The 20,065-nt window shown below is 36.1% G+C and overlaps 1 protein-coding gene across 1 annotated transcript in view; it reads left to right on the top strand.

Annotated features, from left to right (window-relative positions):
• The first annotated feature begins 9,814 nt into the window (after nt 1-9,814).
• The window catches only part of LOC149946021 (ATP-binding cassette sub-family C member 1-like), a 71,002-nt gene continuing 60,751 nt past the window's right edge, over nt 9,815-20,065 (top strand). Inside the window, exon 1 of the mRNA XM_090171604.1 lies at nt 9,815-10,055. Within this exon, the coding sequence (XP_090027730.1) occupies nt 10,014-10,055 (42 nt within the window). The 5' untranslated portion in view covers nt 9,815-10,013. The remainder of the gene's footprint in view (nt 10,056-20,065) is intronic.

Raw genomic sequence — 20,065 nt, 5'->3', positions numbered from 1 at the left:
TTGTTTATATTATCTGGCGTAGGCTGTTGAGGAATTGGAGGACATAACGATAAGAATTCTAATATTTTAAATTTTGGGAATTGCACAATTTCAAAAAAAAATATTTTTTCAATTCATAATACAGATTACTGTCATACAAATCTGGAAGTAATTCTTCGTGCTCCGATTCCTCATCATCGGCTAGATTATATAGGGCGTTCGAAATTGCTTGTTCCGGTATTTTTCTCAAAAACCATTAACTATAGAAACCTAAAATTTACAAGGTATACTTTTTACGTAGGGAAGGCGTTATTTTATTAATTTCTGAATATCGGAAAACAGTGCACGGTTTATTAAAAATAAATACCCATAGGTTCTAGTTGAAAAGTTTCCGACAGCAACTTGTAGAGCAAATTAGAAATAAAATTAGATAGCAATTCTATATGCGTTGTTAAAATTTGTTGTAAATAAAAAACTTCGTAAAATTTGCATATTTGAGATTTTTAATTAAAAAGGCACTAAGCCTTGTCTGAAGGATCTGCTAACGAAATTTTTTTACTTACAACAAATTTTTGTAGAGCAAAGTCAAAAATTTAATAGTAACGTTGGTTCTTTCGTAAAAGGTCAATTGTTCGATAAGGTGTAAGATCTGGAAAAAACAAGCTGGCAATAGCTATTTTTTCAGAAGACTTTAAGCATAATGGTCTGTCCACAAGAATGATTGTTTGAAAAATTTAAATTGAGGAAATCAATTAAATAGTTGGTCCAAAGAAGGTGCGGTAAGAGCTTTTTCAATAACGCGATAAAAATTGTACTCCTTTTTTTTTGGTTTTAGACTTCGATTCCAAAGCAGAGTTAACATTACTGTTTAATCATCTAGCTACGCATAATGCCTTTGAACAGGTGGCCGTGTTACAATGTGTAGGAGGGTGGTCGCAAGCCTAGCCTAGCTGGTTATTTAAAGCTTTACTTTCCATATTTTAACTTGTTTTTGGAATTGTTAATACAATTCTAGTGCACCTTACTCTCGCGATCAGCTCGTTCTTGTTGTGGAGTTGTTCTATGGTCGAGATTATGGTAAAGATTTTTTAATAAGCCAGTTATTTAAACTAGTTATAAACTATGCTTCGAGTAGTTAGCTGGGTTTCGTGAACAGTGAAAAAGTTAAACAGAGGTTCAGTGGACAAAGTCGCCGAATATCGACAATGAAGATATTATCCTTGCATTCTTCATTGTGTATCCCCGTATGGTAATCTAACTTGAAAGTATCGAGCTTGGTGTAGCAAAGACTTATATCTGGAGATTTCTTCACCATAACAGTTTTCATTTATACCGAGCAACCCTCCACGGAGAACAACATGACACCTAGGAGCGACAAACACAGCACCCCACACAAGGAGATTGCAACCAGTCAAAAGTCGTCGATTTTCTTGTGTACAGTTTTTATTGGTTAGACGCCTTAGCGCCTGCTGCCGTCGGAAGGGGATAATTCAGAAATTGTCTTTACCCCCACCCGTAAAACGTTCAGCGTAAAGGCTTGACCAATGAAATTGGTACACAACACTGCTCTAGCGTTTTAAAGGCTAGATGCGTTCTCCTTGTGTTTGTTGCTCGTAGATGACACAGACATGGAACGCCGTGAGAGATCTGTAACTGAATTATAGATATGTTCGACGAATACCCTTATTTTCATCGTTTGCTCTTGGTCTCTAACGAATATTCATTTTCGAGAAACGAGCCATTTCATCACCAAAACAACCTCGTATGTAATGACTTGGGAATTCCCTATCACCACCAGTAGCAATTTCGATTATATGTTTGCGCAGGTCTGGTAAGCAATATAATTACTGGTCCATTCTTTCTTCCAAATCACTAAAATAGTCAAAATTACTAAGCCTTTCTTACAAACTAGCTAGCGGAGAAATGAAACGACATTTCGTTCGACAAATTCGTTGTTTGTAAACAAGATATTGCTAATGTAGTTTCAAACATTTCCAATTTTAAGTCAAAACTTACAACACCTTTCTGAACTAGTGCTTGAGCTATTTAAATCTTCAGAATCTGAGTCAGAACTAAAATCTTCATTCTCGCTATTTAAATTGTCTTTGACTAAACTCAGCACCGTAACCAGGATTGGATTTCAGGGGGGGGGGGGCACGCAATGGAAAAAAATAAAAAATAACCATACGTTTCAGGGTGGGCACGGCCCGACCGCCCCCCCCCCCTGGTTACGGCCCTGTTCATAGGTGTGCTGACCCGAGTAACTCATATTAAATTATTAAAAAAATATTATTTAAATTGTAGAATTCAAGACAATATCATACTCACATTTTAGGCCGATTTCTAAAGAAAGTTTTGCAATACCACGCTTCAAATCAAATCCGTGACAACAATTTTAACCTCCCCCCCCCGCGCACGCTCGAAAAACTGACATACGTAACTTCCGCCCGAAGGGGAAACAACTACAAAAATCATTTACAGATGGCGCAAAGAGTACGTAGTTCATTTATACATCCATGCTGTAGAGTAACGCAATCTCTAATTTAAAACGACAAAGGCTTAATACTATTCACAAAATTACTAAGTATAAAAGATAAAGTACTTACATTATCAATGTTCTTTGAAATCAACGTCTGGTTGTGGTTACGAAGAATTCCGAGAAAATATGCTTATCTTTGGGTTTTCGAGGCTTTTTTACTGTGAATATATCGACCTTTAATACTTTCAGTTGCAGTTTGACCTTAAAACGTGTTATACCTTTCCCCCCACTCAATGCGTCTGTATTACAATGTTTACTAGCAAATACCAGTCACGCGCTACAAAGGCATACAATCACTGATTTCCATGCGTTCTGGTTTAAGTTTCAGTATTGGTTCCAGTTTAGGTTCGTACACACATTTTATTCGCTGCGTAAACAAACACGACTTACGAGATGTATAATTTACTCTATCCTCATATGGAATGACGTAAACTATTGATCCATCACACCGCACGTGTTTACTTTAAGTTTCAGCGTCCGCCATTGCTTAATCTGTAATCTAAGTACCGATAATCCTTTTCTTATACCAACCACGCTTAGGTAAGCTAAAAACAATTGGAACCACACGGCTCCAACGGCTGCAACGGCTCCAAATGGCAAAATCTTACTGCTGATACACTTACTTATACACTTGTATACACATACGTATACAATTCTTACGAATACACTTATTTCCGATCACCGGCGTAGGAACCCAAAGGGGGCAATGGGGCAATGTTAGAAATTTAACTGGAAGAGACAATGAATGTTATTGCCCCTCTACAAATTTACATTGGTTTATTATTTCTTATTTTTCGAATAAGCTTTAAAAACGCTGAACGAATCGTATAGGATCGTGCAAAAAGAAAAGCCGTACTCCCTCACTGATATATTTTATTCGGCTTTCTTTTAAGAGTTTTGCGACTGACGGACACTGTCGCGTATTTAGTTACTTTCGAAAATTTATATTTCTGCAATGGGAAGCTTTTGAATGCAGAGGAGCGCATATAAAGTGAAAATCTTATGTTCTTTATGGAACTTATTTGTTTAAATTATTTAATTACTAAATAGCTATTCAGTGGCAGTGGAACGGAGGGTACAGATGTACAACCAACCGCACCAGCCCCCCCCCCCCCCAAGGTCTTTTCGAATGTACGTCCTTTTTATTATTACCTCTCCGAGGGGACAAAGTCCCCTAGGAGGGGTTATACAACGACCGTGTCTGTCTGTGGGTCTGTGGGTGGGTCTGTGGGTGGGTCTGTGGGTAGGTCTGTGGGTGGGTCTGTCTGTCTGTCAGGACTGCGAACGCGTTCGCATTTTCGGTGCAAAGTGTAATCACTGCGTACGCAGTTTCTCAAAGGGTTGGCAAAACCACCGTGTGACGGTGAGCGTTAACGGATGCATTTGCGGTTTGGTTTGGATGGTGTTTTTTCGCTCACCGTCGTGACGGTTTGGTGTATTACGTTTATGTAATGTTTATGCGTAGGTTGTGAGTGTTGAATTTGTTGTGTTTGTGTTCTGATGGTTGTGCATGTTGAGTCTGTTGTGTTTATATGGGCGTTTTCTCTCCAACTTCTTCTTAATGACTTTGGGACGGACCGAGTGCTGAGTGTAATGCTACCTCTCAACGTCCAATGGCAGGGTTTCCACCAGTTGTACACGGTATTCGTCTTAGTATCAATTTGCGATCGCATCGGGCGGGATTTGAACCCGAGACCTCCTGATTGACAGGCGGACGTTCTACCACAGAACCACCGACACTTGTTACGCCTTATTGAAAATTAGACCTTCAGCTTTATCGGAAGCGTATTTAATAGATTACGAAATTTTGGTTTAATTGAAATAGAATTGAAATTGAAATTATTGCATCGAAGAAATTCTAATTTAGCGTTTCTCTATTGATTAAAAACAAATGCGCCACCCAGGTTTCGAACCCAGACCATTCGGCTTGGCAGTCGAGCGCTCTACCACAGAACCACCGATAGCTGCTTAGATTCACTGAAATTAAGACAGGCATCGTATGCATAATAGGTAATAAAGTCTTTTTTTATTAATGAATTTATGAAGGCCTAATCTGGTATTTTTTAAAGGTTAAATCTTGTTTTAGCGCAGTCAGCCGAGATTAGAGGGTTAAAGGGTAGACCCTGTGGGTGGTCCACTTTCTTAACAACCTATATATAGTTCTGTTAATTCAAAGGAGATAATTTAACGTTAATTGCTTTAATAGCTGTCGGTTAGTCAAGTGGCTCTCTGTGCTTTGTTGATGGTAAGGTTTTTGCTTCTTGTAAATACATTTAGTGTGGATATTTGGATATCTACGATTTCTAACGCAGTCAATGATTTCTTGGGTGTGCGAGTCATTATATGATATTGGAAATTGGACGGCATTGGTCTTTTTCATGTGGTATGCGTCACAACGTCAACAGGAAGTGAACGAGTCGTCCACTACCAGATATCTACGGTATCTTCATCAAGGGCGAGTGTTGAAATAAAATGAGCGTTAAAGATGCGGCAAGTATTTCGTAAGCGAGTAATTCCAAAAAGCCTCTGTAGATATTTCATTAAAATTTGCTTCGTATTATATTTAACTGATAAACTTGTTCTGTAAAAGGGTTTAATTCAATTGTGCATTGTTATAGTACGTCTAACTTACTGTTGTAACTACTTAACTTATGATATTCTGAATAAATTAAAATTGGTCGTTTCGTCTCAATTATTTTAATTATAATTAAAATTTTATACCGGGCGGGATAGAAATGGGTTAATATTTTTAACAAATAACTCTAAATTGCGGAGATATATCTTTAAGGGTTATCTCGAGAAATTAATACCACTAGGGACAATTCTTCCGAGGAGAGGTATATTTTGGCTTGCCAACTTGTTCAATTATAAATTGGTGAAAATATATTAAGGTAAAGCAGTGTACCTGAAAACGAAACAAGAACACACGCGTTTGGACACAACTAACGAATTTGGACAGTAGTAAAAAGCCCGAATTAATCGAGTACCCAACTCGTCTCTATAGTTTATTCAGAAAAAAATAGTTAACAGGAAACCTACCAATTGTTACACAGCATTTACCATTTTCTCGCTACAAAAAATCAAACATTAAATTATATTAAGAAACATTTACATAATTTTGTAGGATCATAAAAAGCATTTAAATATTCATATACGTTACCTTAATAAAATATTTAAATATTCCTAAATGAAAAATTCGGTTCTTGGTTCTGTATGGTGTCCCAAAATGCTCTGACCACGTGTTTTTCTCAAAATCAATTTTAGATAAATTTTGAAATTTGCAGGGTATTTGTATTTAGTTCTGAACGTTTTCAATACTAAATTTCAGAAAAAAAGAATTGAAATTTTTTTTGACCGGTAGGTGATGGAAGAAAAATGTCAAGGGGAAAGTTGTAGAGAATACTTAAAAACATACAAGTAAAGTTTGCTCGATCGAAAAAGACTTATTTGTCACTTAGTTATGAGGTCATGAAAACAAATTAGTTGTTGGAGCTTAAATTATTTTTGAACCCTTACGCATATCAATGTATCACAAATTATTTTATTTAAATCAATTAGTTAGATTAAATTAAGCTGGCATAACTTTGCCCTTCTAGATTACAAAACATAGTACTTACAGAATAAGATTTATTTCTGCATATAATAATTTTTTATTTAAACAACCAAAAATAATTAGAAATTAGAAGTACGGTTCGATGATGCCTCCGTTTGCTGCGATACATGCTTCAACACGATCTACCATTTCTCGAAATGAACGCTGGATCATATCGGAGTAACTTTATTAAAATCATCAATAAATCGTTGACATCAACCTTCCAGGCTTGTAACAGGGTTCGCATACGCATGAGCTTGGATGAAGCACCAAAGGCCAAGTCCATTGGTGAGAATTCTGGGGACCGCGGAAGCCAAAGCAGTAGACCATTCCTTAAAATACATCTTTGTTAAATCTCAGCATTAAGGTGCTCCACAACCGCTCGTGTTTGATGTGGGGTTTGCTGGGTTATGTTGGAACCCAATACGTCCGTAGTTGGCCAAAGGAATGTCTTCCAAATCGCCCGCAACTTCTTTCTGCGACAGAGCTTAGTTGTTCTTCTCAATAAGTCGATTTGACAGAAGAAAAGGCAAATGAGTCGATCCCCGACAAGACCCGGCCACACGTTCAACCGAAATTGCACCTGGTTATGGTAAGAAAATCCCCACTGAAGATTCACATCACTCTACATGTGCATGTTTTGGTGGTAAAAAGGTCCACCCCTTGACCACGAACACTTATCCAAAACGTCGGGATTTCTATTGATATATTGCTAATTCAGTTAGAAAATTCAAATCGACGATCCATATCTCCGTCATGAAGAGTTTGATGTAGTGTAGATTGATATAGATGCCAGTTATGTCTATGAAGGGTCCTTCAGACGTGGCCCCTTGACAAACCTAGGTCTGCGCTTGCACTTCTTGGGCTAAAATCGAAAAAAAATTATTTTTTAGTTATTTCGGGTTAAAAATAAAATTATTTCGGCCCATTCTTTTTGACCGTAACAGAACTGGTTTTTGAATAAAATATGTCCCTTTTTCAGAAGGCGATAGAATAATTCAATTCAACCAAATTATTTTTAAATTTAGTTTCGAATAAAATTCCTTCATATGAAAGCACTTTCTATAAAACCCAAGGTTATTAAAGTGAAACCGATAACGTAAAGATACGGAAAAATAATGTAAATTTAAAACTGATACGCTGAATCGTCCATTTTTACGGAAGCCGTTTAAAATATTAGAATTATATAATTTAATTAATGATATTGCGGGTGGGGTGGCGGAGTGGTTATCACTATCGCCTCGCAGAAAGAGGAGCCGGGTTTGATCCCTGCTTGTGGCACTGGGAGGAACTCCTTCTGCGTTGATTTTGCAAGTTCTTTCCCCACTGGTTTATGGGGTTTTTCCCCGAGCTCTTCTGCTTCCCCTTCCATAAAAACATGTAAGGCGCTGTTGGCTCCCGTGGCATGAAAGGCCACCACCCTCCTACGGATTGTAACCCGCCCACCTGAATTAAAGGCTTCAAAGGTCGCTCGATGACTTCGGCCTAAGGTGGTGCCTTGGGTATTTGCCTAGCTGATTATTTTTATTATTATTTTAAATAAACCCAAATAATTGAACATATAAAAAGGCACATGTGTGCGACGCCAGGAATCCTATGGTGGTTTTAGATTTTGCCTAAGACAAATAAGCCGCGTTCACACTAGACCTTTTGGAAGTAGTCGAGGGTAAACATAAACCGTAAACCTATCAGTTTATTTTCATACTTGCTTGAGGATATGCAACGTCTTCGTCGTTAACGTTTTGTCGACCAGCACCTCACTCAAAAGGAATGAGATTCCCACTGGAAATCTCGAACAGCTTCAAGGTGGGGCCTTGGGTATTAGCCTTGCTAATTATTATTATTATTAGATTTGTGTTAGGGTAGCTCATACTTAATAAATGAAATATTCTACGGCCGTTATGATTGGCTTTACCAAACAATAATTCTACCATTTAAGGGCGTTGCTCAATGGAAATAACTTGCGAAGGTGATTTGTTATTTAAACAAGTTGGCAAGCCAAAATATACTTCTCCTCGGAAGAGTTTCTAATTTTCACGGAAGCGTACCATGTAACCATGGTTCTATGGTAGAACTCTCATCTGTCGTGCAGGAGGGCTCAGGTTGAATCCCGCCCGATACTAACGTAAATTGAAAAAAAATTATACTTTTTATGACAAAAAAGAGGGCTTTTTTGGAAAAAGCTTTCCCCTAATTCCAAGAAACTGCGAACGCAGTGAGTACACTTTGCCCCGAAAGTTCGTATGCGTTTGCAACCCAGACCGACAGACTCACAGACAGACATGGTGATTGTAAAACCAATCCTAAGGAACGTAAATATTAAATCGAAAATTAACCTTTGTACAAATTAAACAAAATATACATGATTTGTTAAATTAGCAGTAGGTCGAAGTTGGACCAGCTTAACATTATTTCACTAATTATATAAATGAAATGAACTTGTGATACCTTAATATGAATTAGTCTTAAAAAACAATTAAGGCTCCAGGAAAATCCAGTTGTCTCTTACGACGAACTTGTTTTTTTTTCGGGAACTCATAACTAAGTGACCAATAGGTCTTTTTTGATCGAACAAACTTTATTTGTACGTTTTCAAGTATGCTCTACAATTTTCTTCTTGACATTTTTCTTCCATCACCTATCGGTCAAAAGTAAAAAAAAATCTAAAACATCAAATACTTTTAAATTTTCCTGAAATTAATTAATTAATTAATTAATTAATTAAAAACGTATATGAAATGCTTTTTGAGAATACCCGCTGGCTAGAGCAATTTAGGGCACCTTCTAAAAACATTTTTATCAAACAGACGTTATGCCAAATCACACCTACACTTTAACCATCGAAAACATGCGAAATGACAAATAAGCCTCTACCTTCCAAACGGCGAATTGTCATGGAAACGAGAAATACATTTTCGTAAATGTACAGCGTACACTTCTCGTATCTCAGAACACTTAACAGGAGCTATAATACTTCATTTTATTTCAAACCAATAATTTATTCCTTTGCTAGGCAGTTCATTCCTCAGTGCAGAAACATATTATGAAAACTCGGAACAACTCCGTCTGCGTTGAGTCTCCAAGTTTTCTCCCCACTGGCTTACGAGGTTTTCCTCTGAGCTGTTTGGTTTCCCCATCCATAAAAATTTGTAGAGGTTAACGGTCAAAGTTAGTGTAAGGAGCTGTTGGCTCGCGTTGCACGAAGGGCTTGTTACCACCCTCCTACGCATTGTATCCCGGCCACCTGAATTAAAGGCTTTAAAAGTCGCTTGATGACTAAGGCGTAAGGTATTGCCTAGCTGATTATTAACGCTTTATTTAACAAAAAGCTCAGATACCCAGAAAAATAGGTGAAATATAACCAAAGGTCCATCATTTACTGGGCTCAAGAAGAGGCACGTTTCGAAAGGATAGATATTAATGTTTATAGATTTATAAGAGAACGTGATTCTGAATTTATTTAATTTTTTACACAGATAAGCTTGCCGTCTTGGTAGTATAATCCTCCTACGTCTCCTAACATATTTTTGCTATCGTTATCCCTAGCAATGTTACTGGGTCAAGCCTGATATGATAAAAAAGACTTCATCCTTCAGAACCATTTCATATTAAAACGAAGAAATTCTTTAAAATTCACTCTTTTGTTTCGGAGATTAACCAAGTTTTTAAAACAATATCATTAAACAAAATAAATGGAGCAATTCTGATTACGTGCAGATGTAACTCCGAACGGTATAGACGCTTCAAAAATGTTTCGCGGTCGAAGGTAGTTGTAATTTGTACCACAGCTTGACTAGTCGTGTTTTTGAAAAACTCTGCGTTTGGCTCGAGGTAGCTCGTACATTTTAGCTTTCGATATTTATTCGATTTAACGTTATTTAGTTTTGTAAGTAAATTTAAAAAATGTTGCATAGTTTGAACAGCTTATGCGAATCACCATTTTGGGTAAGTGTTTGGATATTTTTGTTGAAGTTTTTCTTTATCAATGTTACAAATAAATCGTTCACTTAAAATGTGTCAGATACGGTTCAAGGGTTGGATTGGGTGGAAGACATATAATCGCGTATTTTCCATTTAAATGCCAACTTTCATAACTATAATCAGAAGTGCATAATAACGCTCTGCATCCGCTTGACTTTGGGCTAATGGCTTTTGCATTTTTAACAAAATCCATTTTTACTAAAATTATCTCCAGGATTTTAGCCAAAATACTACCAAAACAGGCTATATAGGTAGTTTTCCTTAAAATTTTAGTGTAGGGGAGATAACTTTTAAATCAATTAAAATCAGGCAATTGTATTGATTTAAGGTTGCTGAAACAAAGTATTAACGTGAACTTCCAGAAATAAGAAGCTCCGGGAATATTTACAAATTGAAAATTTCCCCTTTTTAGTACAGTTTGGCACATAATGTTGTATAATTCTGCTTTGTCAGGTACCCTAAACAGTGTGTCAGAATTTATAGCCCGGTGTACCTAGTAACTAAGACCATACCACCAGAGGTCTATCATCAAAGTGCCCTACGCCAGCGTCCACTTAGCCCGGACAGGTGACAAATCCAGCATGGGTAGCAGAACCCTACTACTGATGATCGCACCTGTAACGCAAGCCACAATTTAAGTAGGATGTCATATACATGTAGTCTGATACCATAATTTTACCATCAGCAAGGTACCTTTTCATTTAGCTTTATAACACAAAGCCTTGTTCTTTATTTGGAAATAAGATTTTGTTTGATCTCACGACAAACCATACTGAAAATCTATATGGTTTATCCTGGTAATGGCTGGCCTCGGTTGTATTTAATTAGAGTTTTGAACGTTTCATCCACCTCAACGTGCAATCTAACTTCTCCTAGGCAATTTTCCGGGTACTAGTAATATTGGGAAATTATAACTTCATTAACTTCGCGCAGTGGGCGAAGACAATCCAGAAGCCATGATCGCCGCCGTCACTGGCAAACAAACGAAAAATTATGAAATAGTTATCGAGAATTTGCAAGTGGTAATTTGCGAACCAAGTGTTTGTCGCATTAGACAAACTGGCGTTGCAACCTTTTATTAGTAATTACTTTTGTATTTTTTGAAGGGTTTAAAAATAAAAGGCGATTTCAATATTTTGAAATGTATTATTTATATTATTATTATATAAGAAATATTATGTAGTAAAATTATTAATTTTATACTTATTGTTATTTTACATGCAAACTAGTATAATATTGCAATAATAATTATTTTAAATATTTTTCTAGATTTTGTTAAACTAAATGCTCAATTTAGTTTTAATGGTAAATTTTTGAATAACAAAACTTTAAAATAGTTGAGCTTTTGAGTACAATGATCAGTCATTAATATCACAACTGAACATTGTATGGAACTCTAATAGGTATGCGATTCAAACGAATGACCTTGATAATAGGATTTTAAATGAAATTCAATGCCTTTAATATTGCGTCACAATATAGGACGTCAAATGAAATTTAATACTATTAATATTGCTTAAGGATATAATTAATATCACAATATCTAGTTTTACATTCGATAAGCTCTCATACACAAATATAAATTTAGATTTAATGGTAAATTATATTTTTAAAAATTGACTATTCCATTAAAAAATTAAAAAAAGTCGAAACCCGAGATCATAACAATCACCATATTTTTGTTTTTCATCCGCTATAAAACACTAATAGAAATTCCCAAACTAAAACGTCCAAAAGATTCAAAATACATTTTTAAATAACAAAAGGTTAGGAATATTAAAACGGAGGGTAATTTGTAGCAGACAATTTAGTTGTAACAAATATAATTGGTAAAAATGTTCAGGATGTAATATTTTTCATCTTTTTCTTTTTTCCGATCTTGAGGCTTAACTTTTTTATTTCATTACTGCAATTCATATTTATAATTCTTCGCTTTTTATTAAATCAAAAACGAGTTCCTTTGGGTATTTGGACTGCTCTGTTTAAATTAAATTGGTTACAACATTAACAATTCCCTTGTCGTTCCCAATCCTTATAGTTTCTTCATTCGTTTCTTGGTATTTTAGAAATTCTTCTTGAAAGAAACGAACATCACTCAAAAAGCTATGAGATGGTTTAATAATTCCACCATAGCTTAACTGCGACACCAACGTTGGGAAGACATAGCAGTGATGAAGTTCTAAGTTGTTTAAACATTTCAGATCAGTTACGAAAAGCTTTATTGAATTCAATGACCTTCCAACTAGCTAGATCTTCTCCTACGTTATCTGTTTGAGTTTGTTTTTTCAATGTTTATCTTTGCTTGTGTTTTAATCATTTTCTCGTTATAATCCTTATTTGAAAAACTTTACGTAGTTTTTCGCACTGTTGGTGGGCTTGATAGATTTCCTACATCAAAAGCACTTTTTATTTATTTAAAACACATTATCTATAAAGTCGCTGATTTCAATGTCATCTGGGGTCATTTCGGATTTTTTTTATATAGTAGTATTCATCTTGTATAGCGGCTGTCGTAATTATATACTTCTGTACGATACAAATTCTGAAGAGCGCGTTAACAAGAGTCGGATGATCATCCAGGCCACCTCGTGTAGGTCACTGAGGAAATAAATTATCGATACAATGTTGATTAAGGCGGTGTGTTAGGATTTATTTAACCCCATATTTTTAAGTTGGTAATATAGATTTCATAGAAAATTAATGGCGATTATTATGCTTTTTTAAAAAACTTGCATTGTACCTTTCTTAAGAGGTAGTGCGTGTTTCATTAGGTCAGCCAGCTTGGTCAATGCTTCATTTGTTCATTAATGTGCATTCCAAATCCAGTTTTTGTCATACAAGAATCATCTTAAGCATAGCTGTTCATGATGGCAAACCACTGATTGACAGTTTTGATTAAATCTCCGTTATACCCTCCTAATTCACCAAACTTCATTCTTATATCAGCTTTCATAACGGTATGAGGCATCAACTCTGCTTCCTTTCTTACATTTTGACGTTGCGTTCTTTCACATGCCAAGTGGAGTTTTCTGTGGCAGGTGCACAATTCATTACAGTCTAATTTAAATAAGGCTAGCATTGGTCCTTTCGATATAAGGTTGCCATTATAATTAAAGCCTATTACGTGAAACCGGTTTCGAATTAGTTTAAAAAAAGGAGCATCCAAAGACACAATAAATTGGATCTGGGGGATTAATTGGATTTGGAAAAAGTTTTGTTAATGGAAATACCTAGCTCTTTCCAAAGTCCTTGATTTACAGATTCTTGTCGTTTACGCAAGCTACGACATTATAAATTGAAGCGGTCATTTTCTCAACAAAACCAATATAAATTGGCTGCTTCCAACTTGTAAATAATCCTCTAACCATTATTACTTGTGGTTGACTATGCTCTCCCATGATCTGGTAATTTTTTAACTTCGTATTCTAATACTGACTTCACTTTAACTTCGCAAAATATTAAAATGACAGATTTATTTATGTGTTCCATTTGTTTTCATAATATTCATGAATCTTGTAATCCAACTTTAACCTATCGTGTTGAGATATTTGGTAAAGGTATATTTCGCTGTTGTTGATGATTATTTATGTGTTCCATTTGTTTTCATAATATTCATGAATCATGTAATCCAACTTTAACCTATCGTGTTGAGATATTTGGTAAAGGTATATTTCGCTGTTGTTGATGATTATTTATGTGTTCCATTTGTTTTCATAATATTCATGAATCATGTAATCCAACTTTAACGTATCGTGTTGAGATATTTGGTAAAGGTATACTTCGCTGTTGATGATTATTTATGTGTTCCATTTGTTTTCATAATATTCATGAATCATGTAATCCAACTTTAACGTATCGTGTTGAGATATTTGGTAAAGGTATATTTCGCTGTTGTTGATGATTATTTATGTGTTCCATTTGTTTTCATAATATTCATGAATCATGTAATCCAACTTTAACGTATCGTGTTGAGATATTTGGTAAAGGTATATTTCGCTGTTGATGATACCGTAAAGCAAAAACTCTTGTTATAGCTTCATCCTCCCATTGGACTTTTTAGGCAAAGCTTAAAACTTTAAATTGATGTTTTGTTAAAACCTTTTCCTATTACACTTTCATATTTTAATTTGTTTTTCAAGAGTATTTTCCATTTGGAGTCGTTTGACATCTCTTCTCGATTTACGTTATTCAATAATTTGTTTCGAATTCTTGCACAATAACACGCGTATTTGTTGGTCCTTTTACTAATGGAGAGCTAGGAGCAACAAACACAACACCCCACACAAGGAGAACGCAACCCGTCAAAAGTCGTGGATTTTCTTGTTTACGTTTTTCATTGGCTAGACGCTTTAGCGCCTGCTGCCGTCGGAAGGGGAAAATTCGGAAAATTCTCTCCCCCCCGCTCGTAAAACGTTCAGCGTAAAGGCTCGTGACGCTCGTCCAATGAAACTCGTACATAACCCTTCGTTAGCGTGTTTAAAGGCTAGCTGCGTTCTCCTTGTGTTTGTTGCTCCTAGATGTAGAGGTTATCATTCATTTTTGTCTTAAAATGTTTTCTTTTGCGAACTGGCGAACTTTTCTTATTATTTTCGGTGTACTTTGAAAACAATATGGCAAGCTTGCCAAAATCGAGGGGCAGGTCACTTCCTTGATTAACGACGCACCCCTCAAAAGATTAAATCCGATTTAATCGTGATAATTTTGATTAAATTCAATTTAATCACGATTAAGTTCATTAAATCAAGTTTAATCATGATTAGAATGTTTAAATCTGATTTAATTATGATTAAATGATTAAATCTGTTTAAAATGATTAAATCCTGATTAAAAAATTATATCGTGATTAGTATGATTAAATCGTACTTTAGTTTTGATTTTAATGTAAATTCTCGATTCGACCGATTATATTGATTAAATCGTGATTAAAATGATTAAATATAATTAAGATGATTAGATCACGATTAGAATGATTAAATCTCGTTTAAATGATTAAATCCTGATTTAATATATTATATCATGATTAGAATGATTAAATCTCGTTTAAATCGTAATTAGATTTTCTAATTTTGATTAGATTTTTTAATCTTGATTACCCTGATATTATCACAATTACCCTGATTTAATCATTTTAGTATGATTAAGACGCACCCAAAATGGAAGTGACCTGCCCCTCGGCCAAAATATACTTCTCCTCGGGAGAGTTTGCCTTGGGCGTATTAACTACTGGACACAGCACTCAACGATATACCACCGTACTAAGAACGTCCTCCTAAAAATGTTATCCCGGTCTTATCCCAACCGGTATAATATATTTGATTATAAATAAATATTACAAATGTTATTGCCTTCAACAAATTTTAATATCAATAAAACAAAAAACCAACTTCGGGCCTAAAACGTTATTAAATTAACAAAGCAACAAAAATTAGAAATATAAAATACAAAATAAACAATTATTAGAACGCTCACGAAAGTAAAATATACAAGTGCGGTACACTTTTTTAAGAAAAATACTAACCCATTGTATTATGTTCCTTAAACAATCACATTTCGCAATGTTAATTCAAATACTTAGGAATCAATAAAAAGTCAATCCAAATACCCACTGTAATGAAAATTGTAATAGAAACTCTTTACCGTCAGGCCCGGACTGGCTCCTTTGGAGCCCCTCTTCAGTCGCTAGCCGAGGGCCCACCTTACCGGGCGGTGTGCGGATATGGAATAATATCTAAATAGTTGTTTATAGGGAAACAAATAAAAAACACTAGTTGGTAAATTCAAAAACCCTTAACATTTAAGCTTAAAACTTTTTACAGAAACTGTGATCTGTGAACTACTATGTGTTGAATAATTTGATTTTTTTACTAACCTAAAAGCTTTTTGGTCAGTTCTTCACTGGTCCTAGCTACTTCATCTATAAGTATATCTTCACCCAAGTTATAAAATAAATCTTTTTACGTTCATGAAAAGGAGATTAGACATAAGAATCGACCTTAATTAGACAAGACCTTAACTATTTTCAGTTTAAAAAACACCCTTTATAGGTGACTTGTGTACAAGGTATAGTGAGTACACATTTGTAAGCTACATACAGGTTAATGGTTATTAGTAAACAGTCCAGATTGTGAGAGTTCAAAAAGAACAGAAACGGCGCATGATAAACACCGGCTTCTTTCAATTTTACGAAGTTTAGAAATTCTACAAAGGACTTCCGTAGGAAAACTATCAAGCTTTACAATTTCATTGAATTTTTCAATGTCTAACCAGGAACAATCGTTTAAAATTTCTTTGTTTCGACTAAATCTTTCTTCGATACTTGTCCTAGCACAATCTCATACTTTACCTTTTTCTTTGAAGTTCTTTTTTCTTGAAATCCAATTCTATTTCTACATCAATTTCGTTATCTTCTAAAGTGCTATTCACTCTACTTGCATAATATTTTGTTTTTTAATACAGAACCTCAAAGTGTTTATCACTCCTTTTATCATTTACTTGTTGAAGCAGCGTCTCTACCAAGTTCGAGGAGGTAGAATAGTCAATGGTTTTACTCTGTAAATATTTTGAAACCGGAGATGTAACCAGAAATAAATCTAGTTAAATAATTGAAATAAATAGGTTTTCAAATTTAGACCATTGACTTATCAAATTTCTTGCCGTGAATTTTGATTGCAGTCAAATCTTCCAATTGTTATTTATTTTAAAACAGTAATAAGATTTGATTGTTTCCCTGTGTTTACATTTTCCTCACAACAACTCTTCGTCAAAAATCGAAGAAAGTGCTTTATGCTTGCTCCACCACCTTGAGGCTCCTATTTTTTTGCAACCTGTACAGTTTTTCATGGGCAATAAGTTTTTTTTTGTTTCCGTCTCCCATACGGCCATTCTTTTGTAAGACGAGCTTAAAAAACAGCAGTTTCCTTCACTAATCCAAATACGTTTTCTGCGTGGAGCAGCTTTGCTGTTGAATCAGCTACTACCAAGTTCACTGCGTGTCCCATACAGTAAGTGTTAATAAGATCTTTGTTTTCCTTTTTCGAGTGAGATTGTAGACCGTTATAACAGCCTTTCCTGTTGTTAGCTCCGTCAAATGAACAAGCAATAATATTTGATGTTGGAATGCCACATTTGGCTAATTTTGATTATATAAGCTCGTACCAAGCAAGTCCACTTGAATCATCGACTACTGTTATTTCTAAAAGATTTTCATATATCTTTCCTTGAATGACATAGCGGACGCAAATTGCCAACGGGTCCATAACAGCTACATCTTGTGTACTATTTACCATCATGGTTTATATTATGCTATTGTGAAAGTCCTGCCAAATAACATTACGGCCCATCGAACCATTTACTTTGATTAGCTTGTTGATAAAGTTTTTTGACCAAAATGACAACAAAGAGCCTAGTTCATTCGGTCTTTTAGTTAACTTTCTTGCAGCCATTTTTTGCTCATTATTTTCAGTCGGTGCTTTTTGCTGTCTTAAATACACCTTCTGACATGATTTTGTAAAATCACATCATAATTGGCAATCAACATGACCAGTTCAAGAAAATGACCATGATTTTCTCTAGAGTCAAGGGTATACGCCCCTTGTACTACCCCTCTGTACGCAATGCCTGGCCTTCCAATAAACAAAACTATATCAATTAAACGTTGAACAACCAATCTTCTGTAGTGAACTTCTCCTTCTCGCTTTTTGGTTTGGTTACTAGTCAGAAGAGTTGAAATATCACGAACTTTTAGGCTTAGAAAAGCTGCCTTCGCCGCGAGTTCATGATAAGGAGAGTCTTCTTGAATCTCGACAGATTTAAAAATATGAAAAAATTAGCGAATAAGTAGATAAGTCCATTATGAAAAGGGAAAAAAAGGTAAACCCAAAACAAATTTGAAGAAATTTAAAAACTTACAAAGAGCTCGTACCGATAGGTCTTCGAGCAAACCAAAAGACTCGAATCTCGGACCAAATAGATCTTCGAGTGCAAAACTAAATTAATTGAAATAAAGAAGCCTGAAATTCCAACGGTGGACCGGTTTCGTCCTATTTGGGACTCGTCGGTACCGTGCGGGAAATCTGGCTTGCGACTATTAAACCGAAAAGAGACACTAAGCCTAAAGATTAAAAATTTCAAAACGAGTTGCGTAGCAACGGAGAGCCGAAAAGGGGGAGGGTAGTGAAGAATAGAGTACGCTTAGGAGAAACGTCATGTCCGATCATAAATGATGAATCTCTATGATCTTTACCTCCAAACGCCATACAGCAGGAGCAGTACACTTTGTTAAGCCTAATCGAATATGTTAACCATTTTCTGTGAATTTTATCACCATTTGGCAAAAGTCGGTAATAAAGTTTTGACGAGTCAAATAGCAATTTAGTTCCTTTTCCTTCACAAAATTGAATTGGATGCTTCTCCATAAAAGCTTTTTTAATTCCGATTGGGTCATTTTCGTTTGGTGGAGTTGAAACATCCAAGCTGTTGTGTAGTAGCATCAGGTATTTTTCATTATCATTTTCTGTGTCAGAGCTTGAATTAGTTCTTGACGATGAACCACTGCCGAGAGAAGACGACGTTACTGATGACCGATTTAAAAATGGCTGATTACCAGCAGGCGTAGTTTCTTCCCTCTCATATCCAAAAGACGAAGTGCCCATAATAGATGTACAGTCATCTGAAGGAAGTGAAATTCGACCTTCAGATTTTGGAAATATTATAAAATATATTTAATCACACAAATCACTGGTATACCCTGTAAATTTTGTGGTTTATTAAAAAATAATAATTTATGTACAGCTCGGCGCTAACTTTGTAATTTAAATTATTATTTCTAACCAAAAATCAATATTTAACGAAGCACTTAAAGAGCGTAGACGTGCAAATCAGTTTGAGTGTTAAATGGCGTCCATTTAATTTTGGCGGGAGCCTCTGGGGGGCTTTTACAACCCCAAATGGCGCCCCTTCCCCTTAAGCACTACAGCGGCCACCTTAAACAACCAGCCCTGGACAAAAGTGCGCTTTGCGAAACAACGTTCGGCCAGTGAGACAGCCATTTTGACCGCCTCACATATAGCAAACAAACGCCCTCATCACGGCCCAACAAAAGGCGACACCATGGGCTGCCCGAGACCCACCCTCGCACAGCTGAGGACTAGAGTGGCTTCCTCTTCCACTGCAAACTACCCTCCTTAGTAGGTCACAGAATGACGAGTGTGGAACACCCATGAGGTTCCAGTGACCCAGCGCCCCGCAACAGGCATGAAGCTTACGTCATCCTGTTTCTGTTTTAGAACGGCTCCCAGGTCATACGACGAGGCATCAGAAGATACGATCGTTTTCCGCCAAGAATGATAGCTGGCCAAGACAGGTGAGCTTGTTAAGGACTTCTTGATCTCGTCAAAAGCCTCCTGTTGACTCGGCCCCCAAAGCCAACCAGCTGTACCGCGAAGTAGTGCCGTCAGTGGGTGTGCCAGATCAGCTTTCTTCGGAAAAAATCGTCCCAGATACGACGCCATCCTCTGAAATCGCTTTAACCCAGTAGTGTTTGTTGGCGGCTTCATTTACACAATAGCGAGAATCTTCTGATTGTCAGGGTGAATCCCTTCACTATCAATAATATGGCCAAGGAACTTTATTCTTGAAACGCCGAACTCACATTTATCCGGATTCAAAGTTAGACCATATTTGCCCAGACGCCCGAGTACCTTCCGAAGATGCACATCGTGACAACCCAAGATGAGGATATCGTTCATATCAAGAAGAATGCCGTCCAGGTTTACAAGCAGCTCTGACATCCGCTTTTGGAAGAACTCCGGCGTCGCGGAGATCCCAAAATGTAACCGCTTAAACTTGAAACGGCCAAATAGAGTTATAAAGGTCGTCAGTTATTGAGATTCTTCAGCAAGACCAAATTGCCAAAATCCGGAATTGGCGAATCCAATCTGCTCCAGGATGTGCTCAGTAACCGGAAAATGATGAAG

The sequence above is a fragment of the Leiobunum rupestre genome, chromosome 4 (genome assembly GCF_980474605.1).
Source record: "Leiobunum rupestre chromosome 4, qqLeiRupe1.1.hap1, whole genome shotgun sequence".
Lineage (NCBI taxonomy): Eukaryota > Metazoa > Arthropoda > Arachnida > Opiliones > Sclerosomatidae > Leiobunum > Leiobunum rupestre.
The sequence above is the reverse complement of the archived record's forward strand: the minus strand, read 5'-3'. Positions and strand labels throughout refer to the sequence as shown.